The 19157-nt window shown below is 35.6% G+C and overlaps 1 protein-coding gene across 1 annotated transcript in view; it reads left to right on the forward strand.

The window, feature by feature from the left end:
• Positions 1-312: 312 nt before the first annotated feature.
• Positions 313-19157, forward strand: part of LOC101687043 (dachshund homolog 2) — a 160782-nt gene continuing 141937 nt past the window's right edge. The window contains exon 1 of the mRNA XM_045081204.1: positions 313-440. Within this exon, the coding sequence (XP_044937139.1) occupies positions 326-440 (115 nt within the window). The 5' untranslated portion in view covers positions 313-325. The remainder of the gene's footprint in view (positions 441-19157) is intronic.

Consider the following 19157-nt stretch of genomic DNA (forward strand, 5'->3'; position numbering starts at 1 on the left):
TTCACTAGAAAGTAATTTCTTCAAGTATTTCACAGTGCTTTATCTGACAATGTTATTTTATATGGAATTTAATATTTATTTAATTATTTTGTAGATTTTTAAACTATCCATTGTAAGACAAACTAAAAAAAAAAAACAGGAGTTGAACATTACTTGAACATTTCTTAGTAAAGAACATTGTACACAGATTAGATAAGGGATTTCTTTTGGTTTGTTCTATGAAGCATAGGTCTGTTAAAGAAATGTATCCAGCTTTAAATTACATTAAGAAATGGTCCTAATTTTAAAAGGGATTGTTCTGGTTTTAGGTATAACAGCTGCAGCAATGGCTGAGGCAATGAAGCTGCAGAAGATGAAGCTTATGGCAATAAACACTCTTCAGGGAAATGGAAACCAAAATGGGACTGAGTCAGAGCCTGATGATCTTAATTCTAATACTGGTGAGTGTCTTCAGGACTACAAGATAGGTGACTCTCACTAATGTATTCTGAGATTGGAGAGAGAAAGTATGAGGGCGAGAGGAGAGAATAATTTGTATACTTTGATTTTGAGCAGTTATTGCATAAGGATGGTTAACCCTACCTCTAACTAGTACAGTGAAACTAGAAAACCATTAAAATCAGAATTAAATTTCAGGAATCAGTTACCTTCATTGTTTTTGTAGTGGAATCAATTACTAATTTTTATAGTGTTAGCTACTTTACCTTTTGCCTGTGAAAAGTTGTCCCCTTCAGTTTTACCTCAGGTTTCTTACTTTAACTTTCTCTCAAGAATGTACCACTGAGAGTTCTGAAAATCTACCTTGGCTCACCTGCAGTCATTTTAGGTGGACTACCACCTCTTTAGCTAAGTAAAGGTGCTGGCATACTCAGGTCATTGGCAAGGGCTAATGAAAAGAAGTAGAACAAAGAGAAAGCAAAGAAAAGAAAAAGACAGAATAAAGGAAGAGAAAGATGCCTGTGGAATAGAATATCTTCTCCATTCTTGCCAGTTGTTTTTTCTCCTTTATCTTGTGATAATTTTACCTTGGTTTTGATCATAAGACTACCCCTCAGATCTCTTTTGAAAGTAACTTGGATTATAGATATCAGCATACATTAATGGATACATAAATAATTAAATAAATAATTATGTCTTAATTTTATTGGGACATAAGAAAGGTCAACCAAAGATATTCTTAGAAGCCATACGTTTCTGATCTAATTCTGTAGCTATATTTAATATAATGTGATAGGTAGATTGGTGGCAGTCTTACCTCTCTTCTTTAGGTTCCTAGAGTTTCAAGCACAGTGGGACTTTATTTTAGAGGGAAAAAAGCAGGGTAATTAAAGAGGGAAATAACTGACTCAGATCAGTATAATAAAATACTCTGACTTTAATACAGTGTAGCTCTCCTCATCTAAAATTAAAATATTCAGAGTGAATTATGGAATGAGGGCTGGGCTTCAACCAGTGTTCACAGCAGGAAATCAATGGAAAAATGCATTATTTTATTTAATTTGTGGCAACTGTAAGCAACACATAGATAATACTAAAATTGGTACTAAGCAAAGAATAATAACAGTAAGGTACCAGTTATTATGTGCTATCTCCCATGTTTGTTCTTTAGTTATGTTTTTTTTAATTTAGATATAATTGACATATAATACCGTGTAAGTTTATAGTGTAAAATGTGTTGATTTGTTACACTTATCTATTGTAATATGATAGCACCATAGCATTAATCTAATACCACCATCACATCACATTATTATTTTTTTATGGTGAGAACCTATAAGATCTAGTCTCTTAGCAACTTTCAAGTGTATAATACAGTATTATTAATTGAATCTCAATGTTGTACAGCATTTATTCATCTATCTCTTGTGCTAACATATTTAATTATTACCAAATTTCCAGAAAAAAGAAAGGCATTTTCAACACTCTATTTTGCAAATAAGGAAACAAAGGCACAATGTGGTTCAGCTTTGCTCATAGTCCCAGAGCTAGTAAGCGGCAGAGGTACATTTCAATCCCATGTTTGGTTAAGTCCAGAGTCTGTTTTATTTACATTCTTCCTCCTCTTTAATGCTGTTTTGTAGCAGAAATTTTATTTTATCAAACCCTTCAAATAAAAGTTGTTTTTATCATGAGGATACACTAATAAACTGATGATCAGTTTCCTAGTCCTAACACCTCTTACTTCATATTGGGTTTCAAATCTTATAGTGTCTTAGAAATAACCACATTTGACAGGAAACTTCTTGTATATAAAAATATTTTTTACCAATAAAAATTAATGGGACTTCAAGCAGTAATTTCTGTCATATTTTTCTTAGGTATACCAGATAATGAAAAACTGTACAAAATTTCTAAGTTGTTACTTTATAACAGGACAATAAAGACATTTTGAGAGATGTACTGATTACCTAATTTCTAACTTAGTAAGTAGTTAATTTTCCTGGCTAAATATAATCTGTCCTAACTCCATCCATCAATCATTGTGATAAAATAAAGTATTAGGTGATTCACAGACCTGTACTCCTGGGGATAAAAATGTATGTTTATAAAAAATAAAAAATTATATTGAAAGAAAAATAAATAAATAAATATAATTAAAGAAAAAAAAATAAAATATTAGGTTTCCATCTGTGTATAATGTTATATTTGGTGTAGAAATGAAAGTAGAGTAGCCACTGTGTTTGAGCTTGAAGATGGCAATTTATCCTTATCTTGATGTACTGAAGATAAGGAGATATAAAAATAATTATAATGATGAAAATAATAATAATACATATTTATATGAAGTCCCTGAGATTTTTGAAGTCTATAAATGAGCACTACTGCCTTGTGTGTATATGCACACTAGAGTCTGTTATCAGGAGAGATCCCTTTCATCATAACTTTCCCTCATGGGTTATTGGAGAACAGGTAGACCTCAGCAGTCTTCTCCACTGAGGACTCCAAGTCACGGCTGGCACAACAGATTGACCAGGAAACGTGAGGGTAAGAGGATGGTGAAAAGAAATTAAGAGACAAAGAGATGGGGGCAGGAGGGACACTGAGGATTATGTCCAACAGTGCCGAGTTTATTCCACATTTTACAAGCATTTATAAGGCAGACCACAATAGAGGGAGTAATACATCAGTATCTAGTCAGATGACTGCAAGTTCCTATAACAAGTTTACATTAACTACAAGCAAATCTCGTGATGCCAGGTAGTCTTGGCTAATGCCATTAGCAAGACAATCAACCAGAGAGTGGGTTATGGGAGGTACAGGAACAACAAGGACCAACTAAGAACTCTTGACCCTGACCACATTGTTCCCTTCTGTAGGGAGAGTGTGTGGGAAGTCACGTAGGCAAGCGCATGACACATAGCACAGACACTTCCTTAGTATTACTCGACTTTATTGACCTAAGCCTTTAGGTCGGCTATTCAGCCTTTAAAGGAGGCAAAAGACGGCCTGGTTTGATCCATGACTCCAAACATGCCGTGGCCTCCAACAACTCCAGCAGCTCTCACTGCCACAACAGACAACCACAGATTTGTCTGTCAAAGAACCTGGCAGTCTTTGCCAATGGCGATCTCAGCTGATGGAATTGCACAAAGTCAACAATGTTGTGCCTTCCCATTTCTATATTTGGAGCTGCCATTCCACTGTCCTAGAGCCAGAGCTGCCACACCCCACCCATCCAATGTCTTTGTATCCACCTGCACATGAAGGTCTTTCCTTACTGAAGTGAGTCCATAAAATCTGAAAGAGATGCTACTGCCTCAAATATGAAGATAGCAATGGAAAGTCAGAGAGAAGATAAACAATCAATAAAACACCACGCAAAAGGAATAATTTTTTTAAATAAACTAACCCTAATGAAATGAAGATCTGTGGTGAATTGCCTGACAAAGAATTCAAATAATAATTACATAATAATTTTTTTCTGCAAGCTGAATAAATTATAAGAGGACACACTTAACATAACTCAAGGAAATCAGGAAAACAATACATGAACACAATGAGGAGTTCAACAGAGATAGAAGTCAATAAGAGATTCTGGAAGAAATTCTGGAGTGGAAGAATACAATGAAAGAAACAGAAAATATGATATAAACTTTAATATAAGACACAGTCAATCAAGAAGGAACAAACTGCAAACTTGAAAATAAGTCATTTAAAATTTTTCAGAGTAGAAATAGGAAAAAAATGAAATAGGGGAAAGTAAGCCTACAGGATTTACAGAATATCAGGTTATATTGTTTCTCTTGCATTGATATATGCATTATGGGAGTTTGGGGGGGGAGAGAGAGAAAGGGGGAAACAAGCTTTTTTAAAGAAATAATTACTGAAAAATTCCAAATCTAGGGAGGGTAATTGACAACCAGGTTAATGAGGCTCAAAAATCCTCAAATATGATCAATCCAAAGAAGACTACACAGAGATACATTATAATCAAATTGTCAGAGATCAAGGATAGAGAGAATATTTGAACGTATCAAGGGAAAAGTCAATTTGTTACATATGAAGAAAGCACCATAAGACAATAAGCAGATTTCTTGGCAGAAACTTTGCAGAGCAGAAGAGAATAGGATGGTATATTTAAAGCACTAAAACTTATCACCAAAAATACAGTAACTGGAAAAATATTTCAAAAATATAGGAAAAATTAAAGTTTTCTCCAGATAAAAATTGAAGTACTTCATCACCATTAGAATTCCCTTACAAGATATGCTTGAGGGGGTTCTTAAAATAAAATGAAAACACAATAAAAACAGCAGTGTTAAATCACAGGAATGCATAAATATCACTGGAAAAGGTTAATGGATAGAGAAATACAGGTTAATGTAACACTGTAATGGTGCACAAATAATTGTACTTAACTAATAAATTACTGAACACTACATCAAAAACTAATTATGTGCTATACAGTGACTAACTGAAGATAATAAAAAAAGGAAAATTTTAAACTATGTATCAACATGGACAGGACTGGAAGAGATTATGCTGAGTGAAGTAAGTCAAGCAGAGAGAGTCAATTATATGGTTTCACTTATTTGTGGAGCATAAGAAATAACGTAGAGGACATGGGGAAATGAAGAGGAGAAGTGAGTTGAGGGAAATTGGAAAGGGAGATGAACCATGAGAGACTATGGACTCTGAAAATAAATCTGAGGGTTTTGAAGGGGCAGGGGATAGGAAGTTGGGTGATCCTGGTGGTGGGTATTATGGAGGGCAAGTATTGCATGGAGCACTGGATGTGGTACATAAACAATGGATTCTGGTACACTGAAAAGAAATTTAAAAAACAAAAAAATAAAAATGAAAAGACAAAAATTTGCTAATGAATGCACAATATAAGAAGCAGATTCTGACTACAAAAACAAAAAAGGGGTGTAGGAAAGTAAAAGTGGAGAATTTTTGTATGTAATAGAAGTTAAATTTTTCAATGATTCATTAGTTGAACACTACTTCATAAACTAATAGTGTACTGTATACCTGCTAACTGAATATAGGGGAAAAAAAGAAGTTAAATTATTATCTACTTAAAATAAAAATTTTATTGAAGTGCAAGGCAGTTGAGTAGTTGCTAAACACTAGAGAGTTCTGTAAGTAATTTGAGAAACTGATCAACCCAGGTAGTGTGAGAACAACTCAGGAAAGAAGGGACCAACTGAGTCTGGGTCCAGCATTTGGCATCTGTAACTTTTTTAACTCACTTTTTCTTATGGGTTGAATTGTGCCCCTTAAAAAGATATATTGAAAATTGAAAAAAATTAAATTAAATCTTAAAAAAAGATATATTGAAATCCTCACCCCTAACACCTCAGAACGTGAACTTGTTTAGAAATAGCATCATTGCAGGGACCCCTGGATGGTTGAGTCAGTTAAGGATCTTCCTTCAGCTCAGGTCATAATCAGAGGGTCCTGCATCAGGCTCCCTGCTCATTGGGGAGCCTGCTTCTCCCTAAATAAATAAATAAATATATAAATATATACATATTGTATACAAACCCAAGTTAAACAGGAAGCTAAAAACTATGATAGATATTCAATAGAATCAAAGCAAATCACTATCAAAACAACTTAACAAATAACAATGGTAGGCAACAATAGAAGACAAGGACAGAGCAAGTTTAAACCAAAAAAGTATTCACAGGATGGCAAGAGTAAGTCATTACCTATTCACTACTTAATGGATTAAACCAACCAATTAAAATGCACCAACTGCCTTAAAGAATAAAAATAAAAAGTCCAGTCAAGTGGGAATTTATTCTTGGAATGCAAGGGTGGTTCAATACAAAATCAACCAATGTGATACATCACATTAAAAAAAGAAATGATAAAAACCATATGACCATTTCAATAGATGCATAAAAAGCATTTGACAAAGTACAATATTCCTTCATGGTACAAACCATCAACAAAGTAGGTTTAGAGCCAATATACCCCAGCATAATAAAGGTTGTATATGAAAACCCACAGCTAACACCTTACTCAATGGTGAAAAACAGAGCTTTTCCTCTAAGATCAGGAACAAGACAAGGATGACCACTCTCCATTTTCATTCAGTGTAGTACTGGAAGTCATCATCCCAGCAATAAATCAAGAAAAAGAAATAAGAAGAATTCAAATTGGTAAGGAATAAACAAAATTCCCACTATTTGCAGATGACAATACCATATATAGAAAAACTCTAAGGTTCTACTTTTTTTTTTTTTAAACCTTAATATTTTTTGGTCAATTAACTTTTTTTTTAATTTTTTTATTTTTTATAAACATATATTTTTAGTCCCCAGGGGTACAGGTCTGTGAATCACCAGGTTTACACACTTCTCAGCACTCACCAAAGAACATACCCTCCCCAATGTCCCTAATCCCACCCCCTTTTCCCAAACCCCCTCCCCCCAGCAACCCTCAGTTTGTTTTGTGAGGGTGACAAACCATAAGTGACTCTTAATCTAAGGTTCTACTTTTTAAAAGTACTAGAAGTTATGAATGTACTCAGTAAAGTTGCAGCATGCAATAATAAACAGAATTCTGTTGCATTTCTATACATTAATAATGAAGTAGAGAAAGATAAATTAAGAAATAACCCATACAAAATTTCACCAAAAATAATAAAATATCTGGGGATGAACTTGAGCTCCTTAGGTGAAAGATCTGTACTTTGAAAACCAGAAAACATTAATAAAAGATATTGAAGATGACACAAGCTAGTGGAAAGATATTCCTTGCTCATGGATAGCAAGAACCAATACTGTTAAAATGTCTGTACTACCTAAGGCAATATACACATTTAATGCAAACCTTATCAAAATGTCAACAGCATTTTTGACAGAAGAACATGCAGACATTTGGGCAAGATGGTGGAGCAGAAGGACCCTAAGCTTGTTTTGCTCCATGAATACAACTAGATAACACTCAGATCAATATAAATAACCCAGAGAACAACACAAAGACTGGCAGAACAAGCTCTACAACTAAATGGAGAGAAGAGACCACATCAAAGAGTGTAGGAAGGGTGGTGACAAACTGGGGAGCTAAATGAACTTGTGGGCCATTTCTGGGTGGGAGCCATGGCTTCAGGGAGGGGAGAGAAACAGACCCTCACACCACGGAGCTACACAGGGAGGAAAATACCCATAGAATTGACTCTAAAAACCAGAGAGGCTGAATTTCATGAGTTCATACAGCAGCAGGAATTAAATCCTGGAATGTTAAAAATCAGCAGGTTCAGCTCTGGGAGAACCAGAAGAAACTGAGTTCCTACATCTTAAGAGACAGCACAAAAAACTGCCTGTGAGATGCAGCATAGAACTAGCAATTTGGAAAAATACGTAGAATATATGGTAGAGTTATTTACTAATAACAGAGCATGGTCCCAGAGCCACAGTTTTCACTGGGAGACTCCTCCAGGAGCAAAGAAGTTGGTAGGCTCCATTTCCCTCCTCAAACTTCCACATACACACACAGCTACCTGTGGGAACTAGCACAGCATAGGTATTCACATGGAAACTCAGTTACACTTCACCCCCACCCCTTATCCTGGCCTGCCTGGGTACCAGTGCTATGGGTCCTCTCCCCCAGAAGACCCATGCAAACTTTGCCAACACTACATCTCCCAACTGCATGCTTTGTGGGGCCTCAGTCCTTCAGCAGTGCCAAGTCACTTTGCAACTTGTTAAAATCGTGAGCCTCACTCACACACTTTGTGAATCAGACCCTAGCTAACACAGACCTTCATAGTGGTGGCCTGATCCCTGTGGAACAGTACTGTTGCACAAAACTTGCAGGCATTATGCAGCCCATCCACACTCAATTTTCAGAGCATCCACCAGCTTCCCCAAGCTCATCAGCAGTTGTGCATTCTCTATGAAATATGACAGGTGTACAAAATATGTAGACACTATGTGCCCTGACTTAATGGCCCCAGCTGGCCTCAGTGTACATACACAGCTGCTGTGAGTCCCCTGTGGAAGAAGACCAGTGCACAAAACTAGCTAGCACAGTGAGCTCCATCTCTATGTAGTTTGCAGAGCAGACCAGGCTGGCCCTTGTATCTGCAGCAGAGACATATCCTCTCTGGCAAAGGACAAGCACCACCTTATTAAAAGTGTAAATCTTAGCCACTACTTTCAAGAGCAGAAGATATAGCTAACATTTCCTAACACAGAGAAACAGACACAAAGGGACAGAGAAAATGAGGAGACAGAGGAATATTTCCCAAATGAAAGAACAGGACAAAACTACAAGAGCCCTAACTGAAATGGATATAAGTAATATGTCTGATAGATAATATAAAGTAATGATCATAAGAGGGGAGAAGAGAGAAGATGGTGAAGGAGTAGGAGGAACCTATGCTCATCTTGTCCTATGAACACAATAAGATGACTATCAAATCATTCTAAATACTCTAGAAATTAACCTGAGGATGGACAGAATAAACTACACATTTAAAGAGAGAATACACCTTGAAGAAGGTAGGAAGTATGAAGACATAGTATAGGGAGGAAATAGTAGGTGCTGAGGAGAGATGGGGGCCATGTTCACAGGGAAGACAGAAGAGCACACAGGGGAACACACAAGGAGAATATTTTCCTAAAGCTGTTGGCTGGGAAAACAAGAGGTGCTGATTTTTGTAAGTTCTTGAAACCAGCAGGGTTAAAGACTGGAGGTTTAAAGGTCAGAGGACATGGCTGTGTTAGAGCCTTGAGGGCACTGCCATATTCCTGGAGAGAAAACAAACAACCTGTGGCAGAAGCCATGGGAACAGCTATCTGATGTGTGCCTAGTTTAAAGTTTCGCAGGTGAGGTAAGCAGAACACCAGGCAAGGTGAGTGCAAGGCAAGATTTATTAAAGGCACTCTCCAGTGAAAGGGCTTGGGAGAAGGGGAGCCAGGAAAATTGTGCCCGGAGGAGGTTGGCACTCTTGGGTGAGGTTCCATGACTTGGAAAGGAGAAGTTGAGGAAATCACACTGGGAGGGAGTTGGTGGGGGTCTTTTATCAGGCCAAGGTAGGGCATGGGCTCACATCCATATATGGTAGGGTATTTGGTGATCGGAGGGTATGGGGTGGGGGGTCCTGATACCTCTGTTTCCTGCATAGGTATCAGGTTACCTATGGAGATGTGACCTGGGCATATATCCTTTTGGCAGGAGATTCAAGGGTTAAGGAAAGGGAGGGGGAGGAGGCTGGAAGACCTAGCACCCAGAGGTCATTTCTATTGTTTCTCCTGCACTCCTGCACTCCCAGAGCCTGCCAAACCAACACCTAGGACACATACTGGGGAGACTATTCCCCATGTTGTAGTGCATCCCTGAAATGAAGCATTCCAGAAGTCTTTCTAAGGACAAAGGAGCTGGGCAATATCTTTTCCCTCGCTCGCTCCTCAGCATAAAGCAGGAGCCACATGACAGAACCAATGTAGCACCCTCAATGGCTGCCTAACTTGCTTAATTCAAGAACAACACCCCTGTGCTCTGGTTGGACTACCTTTATCAGTAAAGACTGCTTCATTCTCAGTGCAGTGGGTTCTGTCACCAAAAGGCCAGCAGAAACCCCTCCTTACACCATGTTTCCTGACTGGAGAATTCTGCAGGACTTCAGTTCTAGTGAAAATGGTATTAGTTCTCATTCCACAAGCAGACAAGAGCACACTTAATTAAAACTCTCCACATTCTACCCAGGAACCAAACATTGCCCACTGCAGTCAATAAGAAATTCTGCAAACAATGGGCATGAAGGATAAAACAGCCAAAATACAATAGCAGTGTGTATGCAACACAGAACAAAGATGATTCCTGAAGCACCGGACCCTGGAAACTATATGGCTTTCATTCCATAAAGATACTAATCTCATGAAAAGGACACATTATGGGCTTTTCTAACACATAGAAGAAAACAGAAATTTAGACAAAATGTCAAGAGGGAAGAATTCGTCCCAAATGAAACAGGAAATCTAAGCAAAATAAGTGTAAGTAACATGTCTGATGGAGAATTTAAAGCAACTGTCAAAAGGATATTCATCAGAACTAAGAAAAGAATGGAGACTTCAGGGAGGTACTTACCACAGAAATAAGAGTTAAAAAATAAATATTCAGAAATGATAAATGTGATAATTGAGTTTGGAAAAAGGCTTGATGCGAAGGACACAAGGCTGGTAGAAGCTGAGGAATAAATAGTGATATAGAAGAATATAAAATAACAGAAGATGATAAAGCTGAACAATAGCAAGAAAGAAGTATGGAACACAGGAACAGCCTTGGGAATTCAGTGACTTTTTCAAATGTAATAACATCCATATTACAGGAGTCCCAGAGGAAGAAGAGAAAGACAAGGGGACATAAAACTTAGTTGAGGAAACAATAGCTGAAACTTTCTAATCTGGGGAAGGAAAAAGACATTCAAATCCAGGAAGCACAGAGAACTCCCAACAAAATCAACAGAAGTGGATCCACAACAAATTAAATTTGCAATTAAATTAAATTTGCAAAATATACTCATAAAAAAATATTAAAAGCAGCAAGGCAAAGAAGTCTCTAACTTAGAAGGGAAGACACATAAAGTTAGCTGGAGATTTCTCAACAGAAACGTGGCAAGACAGATGGGAGTGACATAATATTTTCAAAGTGCAGAATGGGAAAAACTGCAGTGAGGATTACTCTATTCAGCAAGGTTTAATCTCAGCATAATCTTCTACAGTCAGCAAAGCTATAATTTATAATAAAAGAAGAGATCAAGAGTTTCCCAAACACTCAAAATCTAAGGAAGTTTATCACCACTAAAGCGACCTACAGGAAATATTAAAGGGACTCTTTGAGTGGAAAAGAGAGACCAAAAGTGACAAAGACAAGAAAGGAACAGAGTAAATATCCAGAAACAATGACAAAACAAGTAATAAAATGACACTAAATACATAGCTATCAATACTTACTTTGAATGTTGGGGCCCCTGGGTAGCCCAGTTGTTTAAGTGTCAACTCTTAATTTCAGCTCAGGTCATGATCTCAGAGTTGTGGGATTGAGCTTCATGTTGGGCTCTGTGCTGAGTGTGGAGCTTGCTTAAGATTCTCTCTATCTCCCTTTGTTCCTCCCCAAATAACTCTCTATTAAAAAAAATTACTTTGAATTTTAATGAAATTAATGTTCCAATAAAAAGATATAGGGTATCAGAATGGATAAAAAAGAATTGTCTATGTGCTTCCTACAAAAGACTCATTTTAGACCTAAAGCCACTTGCAGATAGAAAGGGAAATAATGGAAAAACATTTGTCATAAAAATGGACATTAAAAAAAAGCTTCAGTAGCCATATTTATATCAGAGAAACTAAACTCTATAAAGAGATACTATAAACTCTATAAAAAGAGATAAAGAAGGGCCCTGTATTATAATAATATATATAATATATATATAATATATATATGTATATATAATTAATAACAAATATAAAGAATAATAATACAAAAATAGTAGGGGACATTAACACTACACTTACTTTGATAGACAATCACCTAAAATCAAAAAAGAGACAATAGCTTTGAATAACACTGGACCAGTTGAACTTAATAGATATAGTTGAACAGTCCATCCTAAAGCAGCAGAATATGCATTATTTTTGAGTGTACATGGAACATTCTCCAAATAGATCTCATCCTAGTTCACAAATCAGGCCACAAAAACTATAAAATGATTGAAAAAATACCATGCATATTTTTTGTTCACAAAGCTATGTAACTTGAGGTCAACTGCAAGAAAAACTGGAAAAACCACAAATACATGGAGGTTAAACAACCTCCTATTAAGTAATCAATGTGTCAACCAGGAAATAAAAGATGAAATTAAAAAAAAAGAAACAAATTAAATGCAGACTCAGTAGTCCAAATCCTTTGGGATGCAGCAAAAGTGGTTATAAGAGAGACATATATAGCAATACAGGCATATGTTAAAAAGCAAGAAAAATCTCAAATATCCTAACTTGCACCTAAAGGAGCTAGAAGAAGAAAAACAAATGAAGCCTAAAACTGTCAGAAGGAAGAAATAATAAAAATTAGTGCATAAAAAATCCTCTAGGAACAAACAAAAAAGATTAATGAAAAGAGGAGTTAGTTTCTTGTAAAAAGTTTTTTTAAAAAATCATAAACCCCTAGCCAGACTTGCGAAAAAGGACAGAGAAAGGACCCAAAAAATAAAATCACAAATAAAAGAGGAAAAATAACAACTAATACCACCAAAATGCCCCCTTATGGGAATATTATGAAAAACTAAATGCCAACAAATTGGACAACGTGGAAGAAACAGATAAATTCCTAGAAACATATAAATTACCAAAACTGAAGCGGGAAGAAATAGAAAACTTGAACAGACCTATAACCAGTAAAGAAATTGAATCAGTAATCAAAAACTCCCAAAAAAGCAAAAGTCCAGGGCTAGATGGCTTGAAGGGTTAATTCTACCAAACATTTAAGGAAGACGTAATACCTATTCTTGTCAAACTGTTCCAAAAAACAAAAACAAAAATAAAACAAAACAAAAACAGGAAAGGAAGGAAAATCCCAAATCCCTTCTATGAAACTAGCATTAATGTGATACAAAATCAGATAAAAACCCCACTAAAAAAGAGAACTACAGGCCAATATCCCTGATGAACATAGATGTAAAAGTTCTCAATAATACTAGCAATCTGAATCCCATATTACATTAAAACAATCACTCACTACAATCAAGTGGGATTTATTCCTGGTCTTCAATTGTAGTTCAATATTCACAAATCAATCAATATGATACATTGTATTAAAAAAAGAAAGGGTAAGAACCATATGATCCTTTCAACAAATGCAGAAAAAGCATTTGACAAAGTACAACGTCATTCATGATAACAGCCTTCAACAAAGTAGGGTTAGAGCAAACATATCTTAAATAATAAAGGCCATAAACAAACAAAAAACCCAAAAAATACAGCTCATATCATCCTCAATGGGGAAAAAAATGAGAGCTTTTCCTCTAAAGTCAGGAATAAGAAAGGGATAACCTCTCTCACCACTGATATTTACATAGTAGTGGAAGTCCTGGCCTCAGATATCCCACAACAAAAAGAAATAAAAGCTATACAAATTGACAAGGGAGAAGGGAAATTTTTTTTTATTTGAGGATGACCTGATCCTATATATAGAAAACCCAAAAGACTCCACCACAAATTGCTAGAACTGATACCAGAATTCAGTCATGTTGCAGGATAAAAAATTAATTTACAGAAATATGCTGCATTTGTATATAAATAATGAAGCATCTGAAACAGAAATCAAGGAAACAATACCACTTGCAATTGTACTGAAAACAACAAGATACCTAGGTATAATAAACCTTACCAAAAAGGTAAAATTTTAATACTCTGAAAAGTTTAAAACACTGATGAAAGAAACTCAAGATGACACAAAGAAATGGAAAAAACATTCCTCGCTCATGGATTAGAAGAAACAACGTTGTTAATAAGGCTATATTACTCAAAGCAATCTACACATTTAAGGCAATTTCTATCAAAATACCAATAGAATTTTTCACAGAGCTAGAAAAAATAATCCTAAAATTTGTATGGATCCACAAAAGACCTGAATAGCCAATGCAACCTTGAAAAAGAAAAGCAAATGTGGAGGCATCACAATTCCAGACTTCAAGTGATATTAAAATCTGTAGTGACCAAGACAGTATGGTACTGGCACAAAAATAGACACGTGGATTAGTGGAACAGGATAGAAATTCCAGAAATGAACCTACAACTAAATATTAAATTAATATTAAACAGAGCAGGAAAGAAGATCCAGTGGGAAAAAGTCTCTTCGACAAGTGGTGTTAGAAACACTGGGCATCTATGTGGAGAGGAATGAAACTGGACCACCTTCTTATACTATACAGAAAAAATAAATTGAAAATGAATGGAAAATCTAAATTCAAGGTAGAAAACCATTAAGATCCTAGAGGAGAACAAAAACAGTAATGTCTTTGACATTGGTTATAACAACTTCTTTCTAGATATGTCTCCTAAAGCAAGGGAAATTAAAGCAAAAATAGAATATTAGGATTTCATCAAAATAAAAAGTACTGCATAGCAAAGGAAACAATGAACAAAACTAGAAGCAACCTATGGAATGAGAGAAGATAATTGTAAATGACATCTGACATTAAGATTTTCATATCTTAAATATATAAAGAAATATAAAACTCAACATCCAAAATACAAATAATCCAAATAAAAATAGGCAGAAGATGGGGCACCTGGGTGGCTCAGTGGGTTAAAGCCTCTGCCTTCAGCTCAGGTCATGATCCTGGGTTCTGGGATAGAGCCCCACATCGGGCTCTCTGCTCAGTGGGGGGCCTGCTTCTCTGCCTACTTGTGATCTCTGTCAAATAAATAAATAACAATCTTTTAAAAAATAGGCAAAATACAATGAGATATCACCTTACAGCAGTTAGAAGGGGCTAAAATTAACAAGACAGAAAACAAGAAATGTTGGCAAGGATGTGGATAAAGGGGAACCTTCTTGTACTGTTGGTGGGAATACAAACTGGTACAGCCACTCTGGGAAAGAGTATGGAGGTTCCTCAAGAAGTTTAAAAATAGAGCTACCCTATGACCCAGCAATTGCATTACTTGGTATTTACACCAAAGATACAGATGTTGTAAAAAGAAAAGGGGACATGCACCCCAATGTTCATAGCAGCAATGTCCACGATAGCCAAACTACGAAAGGAGCCTAGATGTCCTTCAACAGATGGATGGATAAAGAAGATATAGTACATATATGCAATGAAATATTATTCAGCCATCAGAAAGGATGAATGCCTACCATTTACATCGACACAGATGGAACTAGAGGGTAAGTCAATCAGAGAAAGACAATTATCACATGGTTTCATTCATATGTGGAATATAAAGAATAGCACCCAGGATCATAAGGACAGGGAGGGAAAACTGAAAAGGAAGAAATCAGACAGGGAGACAAATCATGAGAGATTCTTGACACTGGGAAACAAACTGAGGGCTGCAGAAAGGGAGGTGAGTAGGTAGATTGAGCAGCTAGGTGATGGGTGTTAAATGGGGCATGTGATGTGATCAGCACTGAGTGTTATATGCAACTAATGAATCCCTGAACATTAAAAAAAATAAAGATATTTCCAAATTAAAAATAAAATAAAATAGGCAGAAAGCATCAGTAGATATTTTTCAAAAGAAGGTAGACAGAGGGCCACCAGATAGATGAAAACATACTCAACATCATTCATCATCAGGGAAATTCACATCAAGCCTATAATGAGATATTACCTCACCCTTGTCACAATGGCTAAAATCAACATTCAGGAACACAAAACAGTATGTGTTGGTGATGATGTGGAGAAAGGGGAACCAACTGCAATGTTGGTGGGAAATGAAACTGGTGCAGCCACTATGGAAAAGTGGTATGGATGTTGCTCAAAAAGTTAAATATAGAACTACCCTATGATGCAACATTTGCTCTACTAGATATTTACCAAAATAATATAAAAATACAAAATTGAAGGAAGAAATAAACCATAATGTTTATAGCAGCATTATTTACAGTATCTGAAATCTGGAAACAGCTCGTGTCCATCAATTAATGAATGAATAAAGAGGAAATGGTATGTATACACAATGCAATATTACTCAGCCACAAAAAGATGATAGCTTGCCATTTGCAATGACATGGATGGAGCTAGAGAGTATTATACCAAGCAAAATAAGTCAGTAAGAGAAAGACAAATATAGTATGATATCACACATATATGGAATGTACAAATCAGGAAAAAAACAAGCATATGAAAAAGAAGAGAGAGATGCAAATCGAGAAACAGGCTCTTCAGTATTGAGAACAAACTGATGGTTTCCTGATGGAGGGTGGGTGGGGAGATGTGTTAAATATGTGCTGAGAATTAAGAAGGACCCTTGTTATGATAATCACCAGGTGTTCTATATATTCAATTGTTTAATTTTATATATGAAACTAATATTACACTGTATGTTAACTAACAAGAATTTAAATTAAAATTTCTTAAAAAGGAAAGTAAATATAGGAATACTCACTGGACTTAAGATGAAAGGGGAGAACATCAATGAGACTCTTAACAAAGAGATAGAAAACATGGTAGAACAAATCAGAGATGGGTAACACAGTAAATAAGAATAAAAGTAAAAACATACTAGTATTATGGAGGGCACGTATTGCATGGAGCACTGGGTGTGGCACATAAACAATGAATTCTGGAACAATGAAAATAAATTTAAAAAATAAAAATTAAAAAAAAAACTAGTGAAATAAATAGCATGGTAGAGGAAATGGAAGAAGAAATTAGCAACCTTCAGGTCAGAGTTATGGAATGCAATCAAACTGAGTAGGTGAAAGGAAAAAAAAATATGGAATATGAGGATAGATTTGCAGAACTCAACAATTTTATCCAGTGTAACAACATTCACATTAGAGTTTCCCAAAAGAAGAGTATAAAAAATGGGACAGGAAATTTATTCAAAAAAATAAAAGGTGAAAACTTTCCTAATCTGGTGAAAAAAAAAGAAATCAGATTCTAGGAGGTACAGAAATCTCCCAAGAAACCAACCCAAGGAGTTCCACACCATGACACATAGTAATTAAAATGGAAAATGTACTGATAAAGAGAGGATATTAAAAGCGACATGGTGGTAGGTATTAAGGAGGGCACATATTGCATGGAGCACTGGGTGTTATATGTAAACAATGAATCTTGGAACATTACATCAAAAACTAATGATGTATTTTATGGTGACTAATATAGAACAATAAAAAAATTTAAAAAAACATAAAAAATACATTTTAAAAGAAAAAACTTTCAAAGAAATACAAATAAAATAAAATAAAAGAAGCAGCAGAAGAGTTACCTAGAAGGGAAATCTCATAAGCCTCATAAGGCTATCAGTGGATTTTTCAAAAGATACTTTGCAGATCAGAAGGCAGTGGCATAATATAGTGAAGGTGCTGAATTAAAAAAAAAATCTGCAGCTAAATCAATGTTCTATCCAGTAAGACCATCATTCAGAATAAATGGAGATAAAAATTGTTCCAGACAGGGTGCCTGGGTGGCTCAGTCATTAAGTGTCTGCCTTCAGCTCGGGTCATGATCCCAGGGTCCTGCGATCGAGTCTTGCATCAGGTTCACTTCTTGGCAGGAAGCCTGCTTCTCCCTCTCCCACTTACCCTGCTTGTGTTCTCTCTTTTGCTGTGCATCTCTCTGTCAAATAAATAAATAAAATCTTAAAAAAAAAAGTGTTCCAGACAAACTAAAGCTAAAAGAATACATGACCACTAAACCAACCCTGCAAGAAATATTAAAGAAGACTTTCATTGGAAAGACCATAAGTAAGAATAAGAAAATCAAGAAACATAAAATCAGTAAAAATAAATATATCTGTTAAAATCAGTCAATGAACTCACATAATAAATTGATATAAGGTATGACACCATATACCTAAAGGGTAGGGAGAAGAAACCTAAAAAATTATTTCAAATTTAAGTGACCATTAGCTTAATAAGACAGCTATATGCAGAAGATGTTATATATAAACCTAGTGGTAACCACAAATTAAAATCCAGTAATAGATATTGTAAAAATAAAGAGAAAGGAATCCAAGTATATCACTAAAGAAAGCCAACTTATGGTGAGAGAAGAAACCAATGGAAGAAATGAACAGGGAAGTTCTGTGAAAGCAACTACAAGATAAATTTTAAAATTGCAGTAAATACATATTTATAATTACTTTGAATATAAACTGATTAAATGCTCCTATCGAAATACAAAGACGGATAGAATGTATTAAAAAAATGGGCCCATCTGTATAGCACCTAAAAGAGCCTCATTTCAGACCTAAAGTCACCTGCAGATTGAAAGTGAGGGGATGGAGAAGCATTATCATCCAAATAGATAGCAAAAGGAAGCTGGAGTATCAGTACTTATATTGGACAAACTAGACTTTAAACAAAGACTGTAACAAGACTATGGACTCTGAAAAACAATCTGAGGGGTTTGAAGTGGCGGGGGGTGGGGTGGGAGGTCGGGGTACCAGGTGGTGGGTATTATAGAGGGCACGGATTGCATGGAGCACTGAGTGTGGTGAAAAAATAATGATACAGTTATGCTGAAAATAAATAAATGAAAATAAATAAATAAATAAAAATAAATTTGAAAAAGAGAGACAGGACCCTGGGATCATGACCCAAGCCGAAGGCAGAGGCTTTAACCAACTGAGCCACCCAGGCACCCCTCATGCATGTTTTCTAACCATAACTTTATGAAGGTAGTATTTAACCACAAGAAAAAAATCTAGAAAGAGCATGAATACATGAAGGTTAAATAATATGGTACTAAGCAATGAATAGGTCAACTAAGTAATCAAGAATAAATTTAAAAATATATGGAGAAAAATGAAAATGAAAAGACAGAGTTCCAAAATTTGGGGGATGCAATGAGAAAAGGGAAGTTTATAGCAATTCAGGCCTACCTCAGGAACCCACAAAGCTTAAAGAAATAACTAAACTTACACCTAAAAGAAAAAAAGGAAGAACAAACATACCCAAAGCCAGCGGAAAGAAGAAAATAATAAAGATTAAGGCAGAAATAAATGATACAGAAACTAAAA

The sequence above is a fragment of the Mustela putorius genome, unplaced genomic scaffold (genome assembly GCF_011764305.1).
Source record: "Mustela putorius furo isolate JIRA1106 unplaced genomic scaffold, ASM1176430v1.1 tig00000511_pilon_pilon_pilon, whole genome shotgun sequence".
Classification (NCBI taxonomy): domain Eukaryota; kingdom Metazoa; phylum Chordata; class Mammalia; order Carnivora; family Mustelidae; genus Mustela; species Mustela putorius.